The sequence below is a fragment of the Pelobates fuscus genome, chromosome 5, assembly GCF_036172605.1.
Source record: "Pelobates fuscus isolate aPelFus1 chromosome 5, aPelFus1.pri, whole genome shotgun sequence".
Taxonomy (NCBI): domain Eukaryota; kingdom Metazoa; phylum Chordata; class Amphibia; order Anura; family Pelobatidae; genus Pelobates; species Pelobates fuscus.
Window position 1 is genome coordinate 44,482,759 of NC_086321.1, and position 14,821 is coordinate 44,497,579.

The 14,821-nt window shown below is 47.3% G+C and overlaps 1 protein-coding gene across 3 annotated transcripts in view; it reads left to right on the top strand.

The window, feature by feature from the left end:
• FANCG (FA complementation group G) overlaps nucleotides 1–14,821 on the top strand; it is a 38,022-nt gene that overhangs the window by 12,562 nt on the left and 10,639 nt on the right. For all 3 annotated transcript variants that reach the window (XM_063453786.1, XM_063453783.1, XM_063453785.1), the window contains exon 7: nucleotides 11,534–11,664. In XM_063453786.1, the coding sequence (XP_063309856.1) occupies nucleotides 11,534–11,664 (131 nt within the window). The remainder of the gene's footprint in view (nucleotides 1–11,533; nucleotides 11,665–14,821) is intronic.

A 14,821-nucleotide genomic window follows, 5' to 3' on the forward strand; every position in this document is an offset into this window, starting at 1 on the left:
CACAGAAAACTGTAACAATAAAGTTGTATAGCATGGTTTAAGCGTACAAAGGAATCCTAATGTAAATAAGATCTGGGCACATGCTGTTGTGGAAAAATCGTTAGGTCGGCTGTACATATTGTAGAATAAGAATACACAACATGCTAGCAAGATATAACTGGTGTAGCTTAAAGACCACTGGAGCTGAGCGGACCACTGTAATATTACATGTCTCTATGTGAGATCAGGTGGAGAGATGTGGTTAATGAGAACTGGATGGCTGTGGTGTATGTCAGAGCACATCAGATCAGGCGGCAAATGTTAAACGTGAAGCTGCTGTCTCTTGTGAGGTTCTTGTCATGTTTGGCTGTGATTGTCTCTATGCATGCAGAGATTGCTCAATCCTCATAGTCGGTGACCAGGTACCACAGCAGTTCGGCACAACATAGGAGTAATGGGTACCAAGTGTCATAGGTACTCATCTGTGTGCTGAATATCAAGCCTGACAAGGGAAGCTCAATTGCAGAGTTCAAAGCTTGGCAGGCTTGTAGGTAGTTTAAGTCCGCTTGGTAGATATGTATTGCGACACGGGTTCATTGCTCCCATCCAGCATCCGACCCCACCAGAGGGCGTTTGTTGTGGGCAGATGGTCCAGTTAGTCTCACGGTCCCACTCTCTCCCCGGCGGGAGTAGTCTGTGGATTCGACGTTGGACACGCTGTGAGGTCCTCTGTCGGGGCGGATGGCAGGACTGCAGCTCATAGTGGCTCTGTGATGCAGGAGCAGTTGGTGAAGTGCCCTGAGCCGCTGCCATTTTGCGAGGTAGGCCTTGGGTGTTCCATGCGCTTTAGTCTCCTCACAGCTCAAGCTCTCCCCAGTGGGGACCAAGATCATACCTTCCCCATGCCCAAAAGAAGGGGGTAACTGGACCGGCAAGCGACTCAAGAAGCCGGCGTGTGGTAGCTGGAAAGGGAAGCATGGCGGCGGCCGTCCACCTCTATCCCCACCCAAGTAGGCTGCAGCCTCCAAAGCTTCGTACGTCCCCCAGGGAGTACAAAACTCCAGATCTCTGGGTCTGCTACCTCTCCCACTGCTGTGTTGGTATCTTGTGGGCTTGTTTTGGGTTCAAAAGCTTCTAAATGTAGCTTAAGAGGCCAGATTCCTCCGGAGCCTCTCCTGCATGTGATCGGTCAGCATGGCGGTCTGGCTGTGTCCCCCCATGCCAGTATTTTATTTTTTTTCTTACCAGAAAGGCATTCTATTAAAGTGTTTTTTTTTGTGTTGTTTTTTAAATATCATTTTCACCCCCTTTACATTTGCAAGGATATTTTTTTTGTTATATTCTTTATTTTTGCAGTGCTTAACCCCTTAAGGACCAAACTTCTGGAATAAAAAGGAATCATGACATGTCATGTGTCCTTAAGGGGTTAAAGATGAGTACAGACAAGCCCGGAAATGCCCCAACAGCTATAGCGGGCAATTCAAAATACATGTTGGGATAGATGTGTGGCATTGCAATATAACCGCACTAATTTTATACTGTAATAAATTCAGGCTAGGCAGATATGTCTAAAACATTGGGTTAAACTAAGCGGTTAGACGCAAGAGGAAAGTTAGACATAGCGATTAGTATCAGTAACGAGATAATCTAATAAAACATATTTGTATCTGTAGCCTAGTAAGTCTTGCTTAACTTCGCTTTTTGAACTATAGGGTTTCATGTTGGGGAAAAGTATTTACACAATTTGAAAATGCTTGGGAAAACATGCTAAAGACATGTCAGTAATGGCAATTAGACCAGTAGGATGAGCTGACGCGTAGACAGTGGCGTACACATGATCCATGGGGCCACAGTGCGAAAACTGATCCGTGCGCCGCTTACTGATCCTGGAGCCGGAATGACTTCATATTCCGGCTCCGGCATCACTGTGGTGCGCAAGAAGAAGCTGGCAAAATGGGGCCACACTGGAGCACGTACCGGGTCGCAGGGTGGCCGGGCCCCTGGAGGCCGCGGTATGTACGCCAGTGCGCGTAGAGTCATGTAAAGGCACTGAAACCTGCTTATAGAGGAATAGAAAATTGAAGTGAGTTACTGGTTAACGACTAGGCTTGCTGCAGACCACTAAAGTTACCAATGTGACTGCACTCAGAGGCAATTTGGCTCACTAATCAATATGAGAAAACAAAATAAGGCAACCTAAACATAATAAAAACAATTCTCAGGAGCCAGTCTCTGGGTGGAACCTCTGGTTTCTCAGATCGGAGCCTCAACCAACACAAGCACTTGGTAGGCTCAACACATGGTCAGGGCGTACAGCATAGAGGCCCGCATGGCGCAGCCATGGTAGGGCATCCCTCCAGCTCTGCTCATAAACCGCATCATCCGTCTGCGGGTGTGTGGTGTCAGAATTGCCCAGTCCTCCCTGTGTGGGGAAATAGCAGCTGGTCCAGGTCTTGCTTGTATCGGACCACTGCTGGTGTGGTGGGTGCGCGGGCATTGTGCCCCCAGTAGGCTTTGGCCTAGGTGGGACTGAGAGAAGAGTAGCTTGCCGGATATTTGTGTCCAGTGGGCGTTCACCGATCCTTGGCTGTCGCCACACCAGCTGTTCTCCGTAGGCTGTTGGTGAGAAGATGCAGCTCGCCTCTCCAAGCTAGCCCAGGACTCTGTGAAGATTGCCTCTAGGTTTAGTAAGATGCGTGTAGCGAAGTCACCACAGGTCCCACTTGTCAGCATGGGTGACTGTCCCGTCGGAGGCCCATGCGCTATTTTAATTTCATCCTAAGAGGAGTCCATATGGCAACTTAAGGAGCAGGGAAATTGGCCGCCTTCCCCTAGTCCGATCGTCTGTAGACCTTGGTGCGCCTCCACTGATTCCTGATGACTTGGGAGCTTAAGTTTGGGGTCCACAGGTGTGTTTCATTTTAAATTTGATAGGTCTTTGCTTATGTAAACAAAATTAATCCTGGATGTCTGAAAGCAAGCAGTCCAAGTCCAGCTGTAATTAAAGGAATACTCCAGAGGACCCTAACCAATTCAGCTTGCTTATAGGTTTTATAGTGCCATGTGTACCCTGACGCACCTTTGTGTTGGCAGTCATACCATTTGGTTTTGGGCACCATTTTTTTCTTTGTCATTTCCTTCTTTTAGATGTGATGAACGAACCCCTGCACCTCCAGAAAGGCTCTATGCAGAGCTCTCATGAAGGCGGTGACTGGTGTCTGGCAATGCCCATGGAGGTTGGCAAACCGTATGACTACATTGGGGGCGCCAGGGCATTCCATGATATGCCTGTAATGTTCCTTTAAGTGGCCGCCCTGTATAAATTACAGTTGAAATACAATTGGCCTTCTTTTTCCTCTGCTCTTTCTTCCCTATTTGTGGTTTTATATAAACCTCACTTATTTCGAAGCAGTAGTCTAATTTTGCCCTAATCTCAGATTCTGGAAACAGCTGAAACTGGTAAAACCGGTTACTACTGATGGAGATGTTTTTGTCTAATTTAGTATATACTGTAATTAAACAATAAGCCTTGTGGGGTGGGGCCTGAGCTTCATGGTGGCTGGATGTGCCTCGTGAGATCCCAGCTAGATAGCCAACTAATCGACTGCTAGCCAGCCTCTTCGATAGTCTAAGACTTACCTGTTCCTGTAGCCGGTCAAGTGGACTCTGATCCATCGGTCTGAATATGCACAGCACATTTGACAGAGGTTTGCAACGAGGCCTAGCAAAATCTTCCGGCGTGTGAGTCGGATGATCGCCCGCTGTGTGACGATGTGCCACAGGCTTACCTTACAGTCCCGCCCCCCCGGACCTGTGAACGTTATCCTGCTCCCCACTGGCCTTTTCTTTGCTATGCTGTTGTACCTGCTAAGATACAGCTACAGCTTAAATTCATAAGATGGCGGCTCAGATTCTTCAGCAGGACTTAACTCCGCAACCTGAGATGGAACATCTTAATCGTGTCAAGCAAACCTTAAGGGAGCTAGATTAAATATTCAACAGTTTCTGGGCCTTCTTGGAAGCACGTAAAGCAGCTATATTGCCTCAACATAAGGGAGGATTTGGAGGGCAAAAACCAGGCTGTGGGTGGGCCTTCTTCGGGCACTTACATTTCCTAAGTGCATACACCTTCTTTTACTGGGCCAAGGGCCAGCAACGGCAGGGCCCCATGGCTTCGTCCACACCAACAGAGGATCAACTGCTACCAGCGGTTATGTATCAAGACCCTCTCATCATCCCTTATGGTGAAGGACTTTGACTCTTAGCCATCCGAGTCCGTGGCTTGAAGATACTGGCATGTGAACCGGCCTGTAGATGGAGGTATGCCCCACATTGCCATCAAGGTATCACCTCTAAAACCTCTGCGCATAGGACATATGATTTCTATCTTTGAGAATAAGCTGAATGTTGGCTTGCCACCCAGGGCTGTGTCACTGTTTACAACTGCTTATGGATGAGTCCCATTATGTAGTTATCGTGATATCCTCATCTAGCCCTTACACGCTTGATTAATTGTAGATTATGCTAGCTTTAGTGTACCTATAATCTTAATTTTATTAATGACAGGAGGCGAGTATTTGCTTAAGTCTCTCTTTACTAGAACTCCACAGCAGCACAGAAAAAACAACCAATCCAGAAAAAAGTTAGGTACTATAAAACTCCCCTCCCCATGCATCATTTCCTCTTTCAAGCTGCGACAAAACAGGATAAAAGGCAGAGAACATCATGGGGAAGAAACTAAGTCCTAAATACGATGAATATAACGATGTCCACCATCCGAGAGTAACCGTCAAACTAGATAGTGTTGATGGACTGTAAACTGAAACGAGAGAAAACCAGAATCGAACAGGTTGATTATCCAATGAAATGTACTCTGCATAAACATGTAGGTACCCAATGTAGCAACCAAAATTAACCTTAATATGTAGATATCCCAACCCTACTTATGAAAATAAACATAGATATAAGAACAGTTGACAGGTAGCAGAGACAACAAACAAAGTTGCATACGTACCTGATTAATCCATTTTTTTTTAACATAAAACAAGGGTGGGAAAAGAATGGGTGGGAAATACTCGCCTCCTGTCATTAATAAAATTAAGATTATAGGTACACTAAAGCTAGCATAATCTACAATTTTATAACATGACAGGAGGCTTCGCATTTGCGGTTTTAACGCTCAGTCAACAAATCCAACGCTGTTTGTGTCGCTGGTACCTATTCCAGGAGATAGCAGAGTAATCCTAATTGTACTTACCAACTGTGAAAAACGACAGTAGACGGATCAATGAAGATGTCGGCCGACGAAGCATCTCAAACACGGAAAAAACACCATCTGCTGATAGATCCATCGAACTTGGTGTTGCGACCCGCTTCCTACCGGTCGGGACATGAGCTTGCAAGCTGACCTATCAGCTATTTTCTTGTAGTTGTAAAATATCGAAGGCCGTTTGCGGACGTAGGGCCGCGAAAAGAAACTGCCATCATGACTCAACTCTTGATCAGTAATGTGGTTCCTCCGATCGTGTCAGGGTCATCCGGCGACGCGGCCTTGCAGGTAGATCCCCAATCACAAGGATTGCGTCTAAGTCCACCACCAAGACGCAATATAACCGAGTAGGATCTTTCGTTCTCTCCTGGCCTACCTGGTGAGATGTCTCATCCGGGAATAAATCTGTAATGCAGGCGAGAGTGTGGTCAAATTAGCCGTATCCTAAGTGATTCCGATATTCCAAATGGACTGTGTAATCCTCGGACTCTGTAGAGAAAAGATTCCAAAAGGACGTCCATTCATGGTTCTGAACTGAACTCGTGTGGAGGAACAGTGGTCGACTATTTTCTGGAATAGTGAATCCCAGAAATATTCAAAGGGATGGAAAGTGCAAACCTGAGTGCAGATTTCCATCCAGATATGTCCTCGTCTAAGAGTGAAAGGTGTCTGTGAAGTAGCCGGGGTACCCCAGGTACTCTCACAAAGTCTCGTAGGTCTCCTCGACGGTAGTTGAAGAGTAGGTTAGCGCGAATCAAAAAACAAAACGGCTCCCGCGAGGGGTAAATAGCTAATAGACGGAGGACCCAGCATCTCCAAACCCTGTTCACCAGGTATGTGTTCCGAGGAGATGGGGCAGTCCTGCCCCCTTATCCCGAGATCGTAATGACCGGGGAACTCAAGACAACCGGGATGTCCAGTCTTACCATGTGAACCATGTGTACGGTTACCTTCAGACCAGATAACAGGCCTTCCTTAATCTAGGTACCCGAGCAAGACAGTGTCCATTTGCTCCATGAAGGTTTCCGTAACTCCTGTCATCTTGATATGGGAGAAACTGTCTGCGTGGTTGGTCCGCAATAGTCTGGATATCCAAGACAGAAAGCAGTTCTCAGATTTTTTATGGTGCAGAATATACCAAAACCTGCACTCTCGTAATACCGGAGGCCATCCGATAGCCGTACCATCTCCAGGAGTGTGTGTACCTAAGTGGTCCGGACCCAGTAGAGCCATTACAGGAGATAGAATAGAGGGACCCAGTCTAAAATGTCTATCTTGCATGACTAGGCAGTCCTCTATAACGAAATCAGTAGCACGGACGTCAGATCTAATTGAATGCAGGAGGGACGCCCCTCTATGTAGTCATTGATGTCTTGCACAGGTACAAGCCTGTGGGATGAGCAAATGGGCGGTCCTGTAGAGTGTCGAGTGTATGAGAGAGCCGCGTTCTCTACTAAAGTGGTCGATTAACTTGATAGCGTCCGGCTGATAGCCTGAGCGGGCCGCGCCCGTTAATAACCAAACCGTAGAGTCTACATCCGTGACCGGTTCTCTATGAGAATGTGTCCTCCAAACATGTCCTCTGTATCCAGCTCAGTATCTGGCTGAGGTTGAGGGAGGGCTGTGCCCTCTAATAACAGATCAGTGTCCGGTCCTGTATCTGAGAGGGGTACGCTCTCTGTTCCTGAAAATAAAGTATTCTTGGATCGAGATGATGGAGGGCCGCACCCTTCTGTGGTCCAAACTAGAGTCCCTAGAGACTCAGGGTGACCAATTGCAGGATACACCAAATACTAATATCAGCATAAGGCTGATGGCAAGCTACGTAAAAAAGAACAATGAAAAAATAAAACTACCAACTGACCGCCCGGATCCCGTGCGCGCGCGGGGTCCAGGATGACCGCTGGCAGCCTGAGGAAAGCTGGAGATGTTCTCCGCAATCCACGAGCGCCCGGGAGGTCGGAGGAGGTCAAGTCAGGCCTCTCGACGACCCGAACGAAAGGAAAAGGAAGTCACGAAAACGAAAAATAGCGTAGATGAGAGAAAATACGTCAATTCTATTTCAGATAGAAGGCAAATAGCAGGCCGGAAGGTAAGACAGGTAAGCCCCACTGAACAGAGCCAGGAGCTAACCTAACGCAGGAAAAAACTACCGATACCTCTAAGGATACCGGGAAGCAGATACGGAGGTAGATGTTAAAGACAAGGAAAACGCTGCGTTCTCCTGTAGGTGTCTGAGCACCGATCCTTGCCTGTGCGAAGTTCTCCTCGGAGATGTATGACCGTACATTAGTGTCCTTTGGATAGTATAGCAATGGCGCTTGTCTGGATACCTGCCAATTTCCATGTTACTGGTGGGCACTGGCATTTCCTCAGTGATATTCCCCCAGGCCTGCGGCCTAAAAGGGGTTCGGCACCAATAGAGCAGGCCCGTCAGAAGGGCGCAGGCCAAACGAATGGACACAGGATAGTTGGCCAAGCAAATAGGCACGGATATAGCAGGCCATTCAGATAGGCACCGACATAGTAGGCCGTCTTAATAGGCACAGACATAGCAGGCCGTCTTAATGGGCACAGACATAGCAGGCCGTCTTAATGGGCACAGACATAGCAGGCCGTCTTAATGGGCACAGACATAGCAGGCCGTCTTAATGGGCACAGACATAGCAGGCCGTCTTAATGGGCACAGACATAGCAGGCCGTCTTAATGGGCACAGACATAGCAGGCCGTCTAAATGGGCACAGACATAGCAGGCCGTTTAAATGGGCACAGACATGGCAGGCCGTTCTTATGGGCACAGACATGGCAGGCCGTTCTTATGGGCACAGACATGGCAGGCCGTTCTTATGGGCACAGACATGGCAGGCCGTTCTTATGGGCACAGACATGGCAGGCCGTTCTTATGGGCACAGACATGGCAGGCCGTTCTTATGGGCACAGACATAGCAGGCCGTTTAAATGGGCACAGACATGGCAGGCCGTTCTTATGGGCACAGACGTGGCAGGCCGTTCTTATGGGCACAGACGTGGCAGGCCGTTCTTATGGGCACAGACGTGGCAGGCCGTTCTTATGGGCACAGACGTGGCAGGCCGTTCTTATGGGCACAGACGTGGCAGGCCGTTCTTATGGGCACAGACGTGGCAGGCCGTTCTTATGGGCACAGACGTGGCAGGCCGTTCTTATGGGCACAGACGTGGCAGGCCGTTCTTATGGGCACAGACGTGGCAGGCCGTTCTTATGGGCACAGACGTGGCAGGCCGTTCTTATGGGCACAGACGTAGCAGGCCGTTCTTATGGGCACAGACGTAGCAGGCCAATCCTGGGTTGTATATTATATCAAATGAGTATCTGTTATTTATATAGCGCCACCCAATTCCGCAGCGCTTTACCATGGGTCTTGGATGAGTAACGGCCACCTCTGAGCTTGGGTAGAGTTCCCCCAAAAATTGTAGATCCTCAGAGCACCCTGACATAGGGCCCCCAGACATCAACCCTTTTAGACAGCGTAATGCCGTGTGAATAACTTGAACCGGGACTGGCAGTCCCTGAATGCCCAGCAGGCAAATAGCGGTATCCCAGCTGTATTGGTACAAGCGGAAGCTGTTTCAGTGATACCATGACCACGAAAGTAAGATACATTGAGCGATACTCTCCTTAAACTGTGAATTGGAATGCACATGCTCACACAGATCTGTTTGATGTTTCCATCCTGAGTATAGATACCATCATCATATCCGAAAATATTGTATAGTATCAGTGCAGACTGGTCCCCCATACCAGTTTGAGCCAGATCCAGGTCTGTTAGCTTATATATATATATATATATATATATATATATATATATATATATATATATATATATATATATATATATATATATATATATATATATACCATGGACAGCGAATACATACCAGGGCAGTCTCCTCTGAGACCCCATAGCTGGATCCGAAAAATATATACTGTGAAGCACATGAATCCCAGTCCATAATACCTGTAACTCACAGCAATCCGTGATCTACACTGTCAGCGTGATATACGCTGTCAGTAAAACTCCCAGTAAACTGTGATATACACAGTCAGTAAAACACACAGCAATCTGCGATATACACTGGTAGCAAAACGCACAGCAATCTGTGTGTCATAATAGGTCCTGGTGTACCATGCGAATAATGGGTCAGACGTAGGCCTCCAATACAGTAAATATGGTGTATGCAGGGTACAGGCTCCCACTGGAAGTAAGCGTATGAAGCATGGTGTCAGTGGTAAAAGAAGGTCTGTGTCACAGACAGAGCAGTATATGGTATACTGTCTATAGGCTGTACTCCAGTCCAGTAAAAGTATATCTATATATACACATACATCCCAACAGCTATACACACACACACACAAATCTACATACATATATATATACAAATACATACACCCACACCTACATACACCTGGATATAGAAAACTCATGTTAAAATTGTCACTATAATGTCTCTTGTAGAAGGTGCCAGCCCATAGCTGTATGAGTCTCCTAGTGGAAACAAACTGACATGCAGCAGTTAAACTGAGCTGGTGGAGGCAGACCTCCAACGAGTAATGCACCGACGGGGGAGGGGCCGCGAGCGGTCGCACTCTCTCCCGGTCGGACTCTCCCCCAAATGGTCGGACACGCGCGGGCGGAGGTGGCCGCGGCCACGTGGGGAAGAAGATCCGGCCGCTGGGTACTCGTGCGCGCACGCGAGTACCCCCACGACCGGAAAGCCACATGGGACCGCCGGAGATGAACTCTGCGGTCCTGGAGCTCGGGGGTCGAAGGAGGCAGGAGTAGTCAGCCTCCTGAAGCCCCCGAGCGGCACACACACCGCCAGGCAAAGGCGGAATGCACAAAAACAGGCATACACAAGAAATGGGAAACGGACAGGGGGTGGGTACCAGTCTAAGGAGAAGACAGCAAGGACCCCAAAGCCCCCACAAACATACACAAATAAAGGAAAAATACAGTGAAAGCCTGAAGTTACAGGCACTAAGAAAAATCCCACAAAGATATATAACACAGTATATAGGAATACAATCCCACAAAGATATATAACACAGTATATAGAAATAAAACAGTATAGAATATATAAGAATAAAAACTAACAAGGGTAAAATAAATAACTGAATATAAGATTAAATCTCACAAGGGAAAACTATAATATAGTAAATAAAATACTGAAAATAAGAATAAAAACCCAAGGCCACCCACTATTAGCAGGAGGCAGTGGTACTCTGACCTGTACTGTCTGCAGAGCAGCAATGAAAGAGGAAATGATGCATGGGGAGGGGAGTTTTATAGTACCTAACTTTTTTCTGGATTGGTTGTTTTTTCTGTGCTGCTGGGGAGTTCTAGTAAAGAGAGACTTAAGCAAATACGAAGCCTCCTGTCATGTTATAAAATTGTGCTCCCTACTTATGTTAGTAATGGTTATTTTTTTTATGTCTGGTATATTTTTGTTCTAAGCTCTACATAGTATGCTGCAGGACCGTTTGAGAGATTTAAAACCTCCTACTCCAACAGATCATCTCCTGTTTATTGTTTAGACATATTTGCCACCTTGAGTGTACATATCTTCACAAAAATGTGCTTATGTCTCATATACCATGACTGTGTTTTCCTATGTTTGATACCATTGGGCTTGCTCATGCTTATTTTCACATACTAATTAAAAAAATAAAAATGCATGGATATAGTTAATTAAACTTACATGTTCTATCTTTCTGTAGCTATACAGTATTCTCTAAATATTTATGTGGGATTGATTTTAATCTGTTGTCCTGACTTTGGTGGGTTTTTGGGTACGGTCTGCTTGTGCTCTCCTCTGGCTTCCCTTAATACTCTGACCTTTTTATATTTTCTCTACCATTTAGCGCTCACTGGTTTTTGGTTTGTGTTACTCTTGTGTTACTGTTACGCAAAAATCTGATATGGAACTGTTTGTTTTTTGTTTACATCTTAGACATTCTAAGGACCACTAACATGCTGGTTTTTGATCTGTCAAGATGGCTTTAAACAGATGAACATAATGAGAGCAAAGATTGCTGGACCGACATTCAGCGTCTCTACGCTCTTCATGGAGTAGCTGAATGCTCTGCCATACATGCATTGAATCAATGCATCTCTAGGAGTAGACGCTGATTGGCGTAGTGTTGTTTTGCTGAAAATAAACACAAGGGATAAACCACTAAAGGCTATTCTATTCCCCCCCCCCTTCTCTTGACTTGTGATTGAGTGACAATACTTTTTCTGTCCTAGGTGTCGTTCAAATGGCACAGGAGGACTATGGCACTGCCCTTGATCTGTTCCAAGAAGCTGCCGAAAGCTGTGCAACAAAATCACTCATGGCTAGAATTTTTAATCACCAGGGCTACTGCTTTATGCAGAAGGTAAAAGTTGAAGTGAATGAATGACTTCTGGAGCCTGAATTAGTTGTTTTAATAGAGGGTTCTCGGTAAACTCCCATGATGTGACCAGCTGGAGCATTACCCCTAATAAACCTTGCTATGCATCCTCAATGATTATATTGGGTCTCTAAACTTAATGTTATGAAGTATAAAGGAACGTTATCTGTTTTGAGTTACAAATGACATTAAGTGTCATTGAGATTTAGCCTTTAGTGAAATCTAAGTATATCCCTAATCAAATGTAGACTTAGTTGTCAGTAGTGACAAACGTTCCTTTCCATGATTGTTTGCCACAAACGCCTCGGAGTGTGGAAGCTGGCCTTCTGCCCACCGACTATGGTCCAGGTCTGAGACCCCGTTCGGGAGTTACCCTCCTCAGGCGCCATTAGCGTCTTTTCCTGGGTGCCCCAGGTTCGGCACTTTCCCTTCTCACGAATGGAACCAAACAATAGCTCCCTGGCGGGCGTTCGCATGAAAAAAACCCACGAACGGTCCTCAGCGTTACTTAGCTGCGGCCGCTATGAAACTAATTTCGGCATGAGGACTTTATGGTTCCCGGTCACTTCAGCGGCACTTTGCCGTGAATGTTATGGAATGGTTTATGGTTAGGTGGCCTTGCGCTTCCCATGCAACTTCGTCCGGGGTTTGAACCGCTTTGCATTCCGCCAGGAGAGCGCTTTTTGGAGGGAAGGTGGCTGAGACTAAGGAGAACAAACGCTCCCTGAGAGCCAGGCGGATAACCCCATATTTCGTCCGCAGGAGCTCCCAAAAAGTTGACCAGCAAAAGCACCAAACGCTCTTGAACGAACCTGGGCTAGGACCACGTGCGCGGCTGGTCACATCTTTGACACAGTGGCGTTTCCCCTATACTGCATGCATCTGAGCGCTATTTGGACAACTTGAGCGCTCAGATCAGGGTTGTTTTGGGATGAAGGACATGTGGGGTTATTGTATGTTTTGGGGTACGGAGATCTCTGGGAGAAGCTTGTATTGTATTGTTTGGAGACCCTTGCTGGGGTCTGTGCATTAAAGTCTGAGTTTGGATCATTAAAATCAGTTGTACTCCCCGAAATCTGTCGTCTAGTTACTGGGATGGCAAAGAGCTATTCACTGCTCAGTATCTTGTTCCAGCTCGTGGAGGATTCAGCGGGGAAAATCCTTGTAAGGACTACAACTCCCAGGACTGTGTCGTCTGGTCCCTGGAAGGAAATAGAGCTAGTCCCCTACCCTGTTCCAGGACAGAGACTCCAGAAGGACCTTCAAGCCACGGCGACTAGGCCAGAAGCGTTGAGGTTTGCTCAGTTCCAGCAAGAAGTGATCCTTGGCGGAGGTACCCAGGGAGCTTCACTACAAGTGGTGGCAGTGGAGGGATGGCTTCCTATTCAGTGGGGAAACCAGCACATCGCTCCTTCCCATGTACGTTTGCCACAAGCTCCTGGAGGAGCCTGCTGGCTGGCCTCCTGCCTATGGGCCATGTAAAAGGCATGTTAAAAGACTTTGTTCGTGGGGTTTCCCTTTATTGTACGGGAACCGAACAAACCCACGTACTGCGGACCACCCGCATGCTTATTAACTCCTATTGACACCTCAGGGTTCTAAATTTTTGGCTTGGTGGCCGCCGTTCAAATGCACGAACACAGGCACCGGTGTTTGGTCGGCGAGCGCATGGAGCTCAAATCGGACACTTTAACTCGCGAACAACGCTGAACTTACATCATCTCGTTGTACCCCCTAAACTGACCAATCGCTACCACTTTTCTTATGGAACTATTTTGGGTAGGAGCCTCGTGTGCGGTCGGTCAAAAGTTGACTTCCATCGAAAATCCGAACCACTCTACCGATCTGAGTGATTTTTGGATATGTTGGTCACTTAGATCGGGGCTATCCGAGGAGATGACTCTTGTGGGGTTTCCGTGGATTTTAGGGGCCCTTTTGGGGTGTTGTGAAATTGTTTTTCTGTACCTGGAGATAATTGCATTTGTACAGTTCCTGTCTCCATTATCTCTCAGGCACAGGGGAGGAGTTAACTGTGTGTATAAATTCTGTGCCTGCATTAAACAGTTGACCCCCAGAACTATGTGTCGTCTAGTTACTGGGAGGGGAAGTGCTATAATTATTGTTCCAGCTCTTGGAAGATTTCCTAGCTGGAAAGTCTTGCGAAGGACTACAGCTCCCTGGGAGGCAATAGAGCTAGTCCCCTATTCTTTCCAGCTAGGAAGCGGTCCTTTGGCGGAGATACCCTGTCGGGGTCCAGGGAGCTCCGTTACAGGGACACGCACCTGGAGGGCACTTATTGTCTTGAAGTATTCTACTTCAACGCAAAGCTCAAGCGGCAGTTACAGGAGGTTCTGCTTGGTGGACGACCCTATCCCGGCAAAGAGAGAGATGGAATGGAGATCCAAACTGATCTCTGGAAGGAAGACCTCAATGAAATTCAACCTTTCTGAAGCGAGTTCCTTCCGACCAGCGCCGATGGGCACAGCTAGAGATGCAGGTGCCATAATTGGGAGAACAGCTATTAGAGGAATGGATAATAGAACGGGAGACCGAAGTTTGGTTCGATGAATCGTACTGGGCCTTGTGATGGCACTATAATGGCCCTGGTCTTTTTGTGGGAGGTTTTTGATCATGATGCGGCGTTCGGAAACCCAGACCGTACCCGCCTCTGGCGCATCAGAGATCAGCGGGAAGACCGCTTGGGCCTTACGGTGATAGCTGAAATGCAGCAGAATCTGACTCTTCTTGCTAACCTGGAGTGGGAGCTTGAACAGGACTATTTACGCCAGTTTCCCCGGAGATCGCCACTGTGTTAAAGTTGTGCCCAGCCACACATGTGGTCCTAGCCCAAAATTATTCCAGAGCATTTGGTGCTTTTGCCAATCAACTTTCGGGTGCTCCTGCGGCCAAAGTACGGGGTTATCCGCCTTGCTCTTGGGGAGCGTTTGTTCTCCTTAGTCTCAGCCACATTACCTCCAAAAAGTGCTCTCTTGACAGGTCACAAAGTGGTTCAGAGCCCCGGGAACAGCAGGTTCACCTAGCCGAAAACTGTTCCAGAACATTCGCCGCTAAGTATTACTGCGGTTACCGGGAACTACAAAGTCCTTGTGCTGAAATTAGTTCCATAGCAGTCGGGACGAAG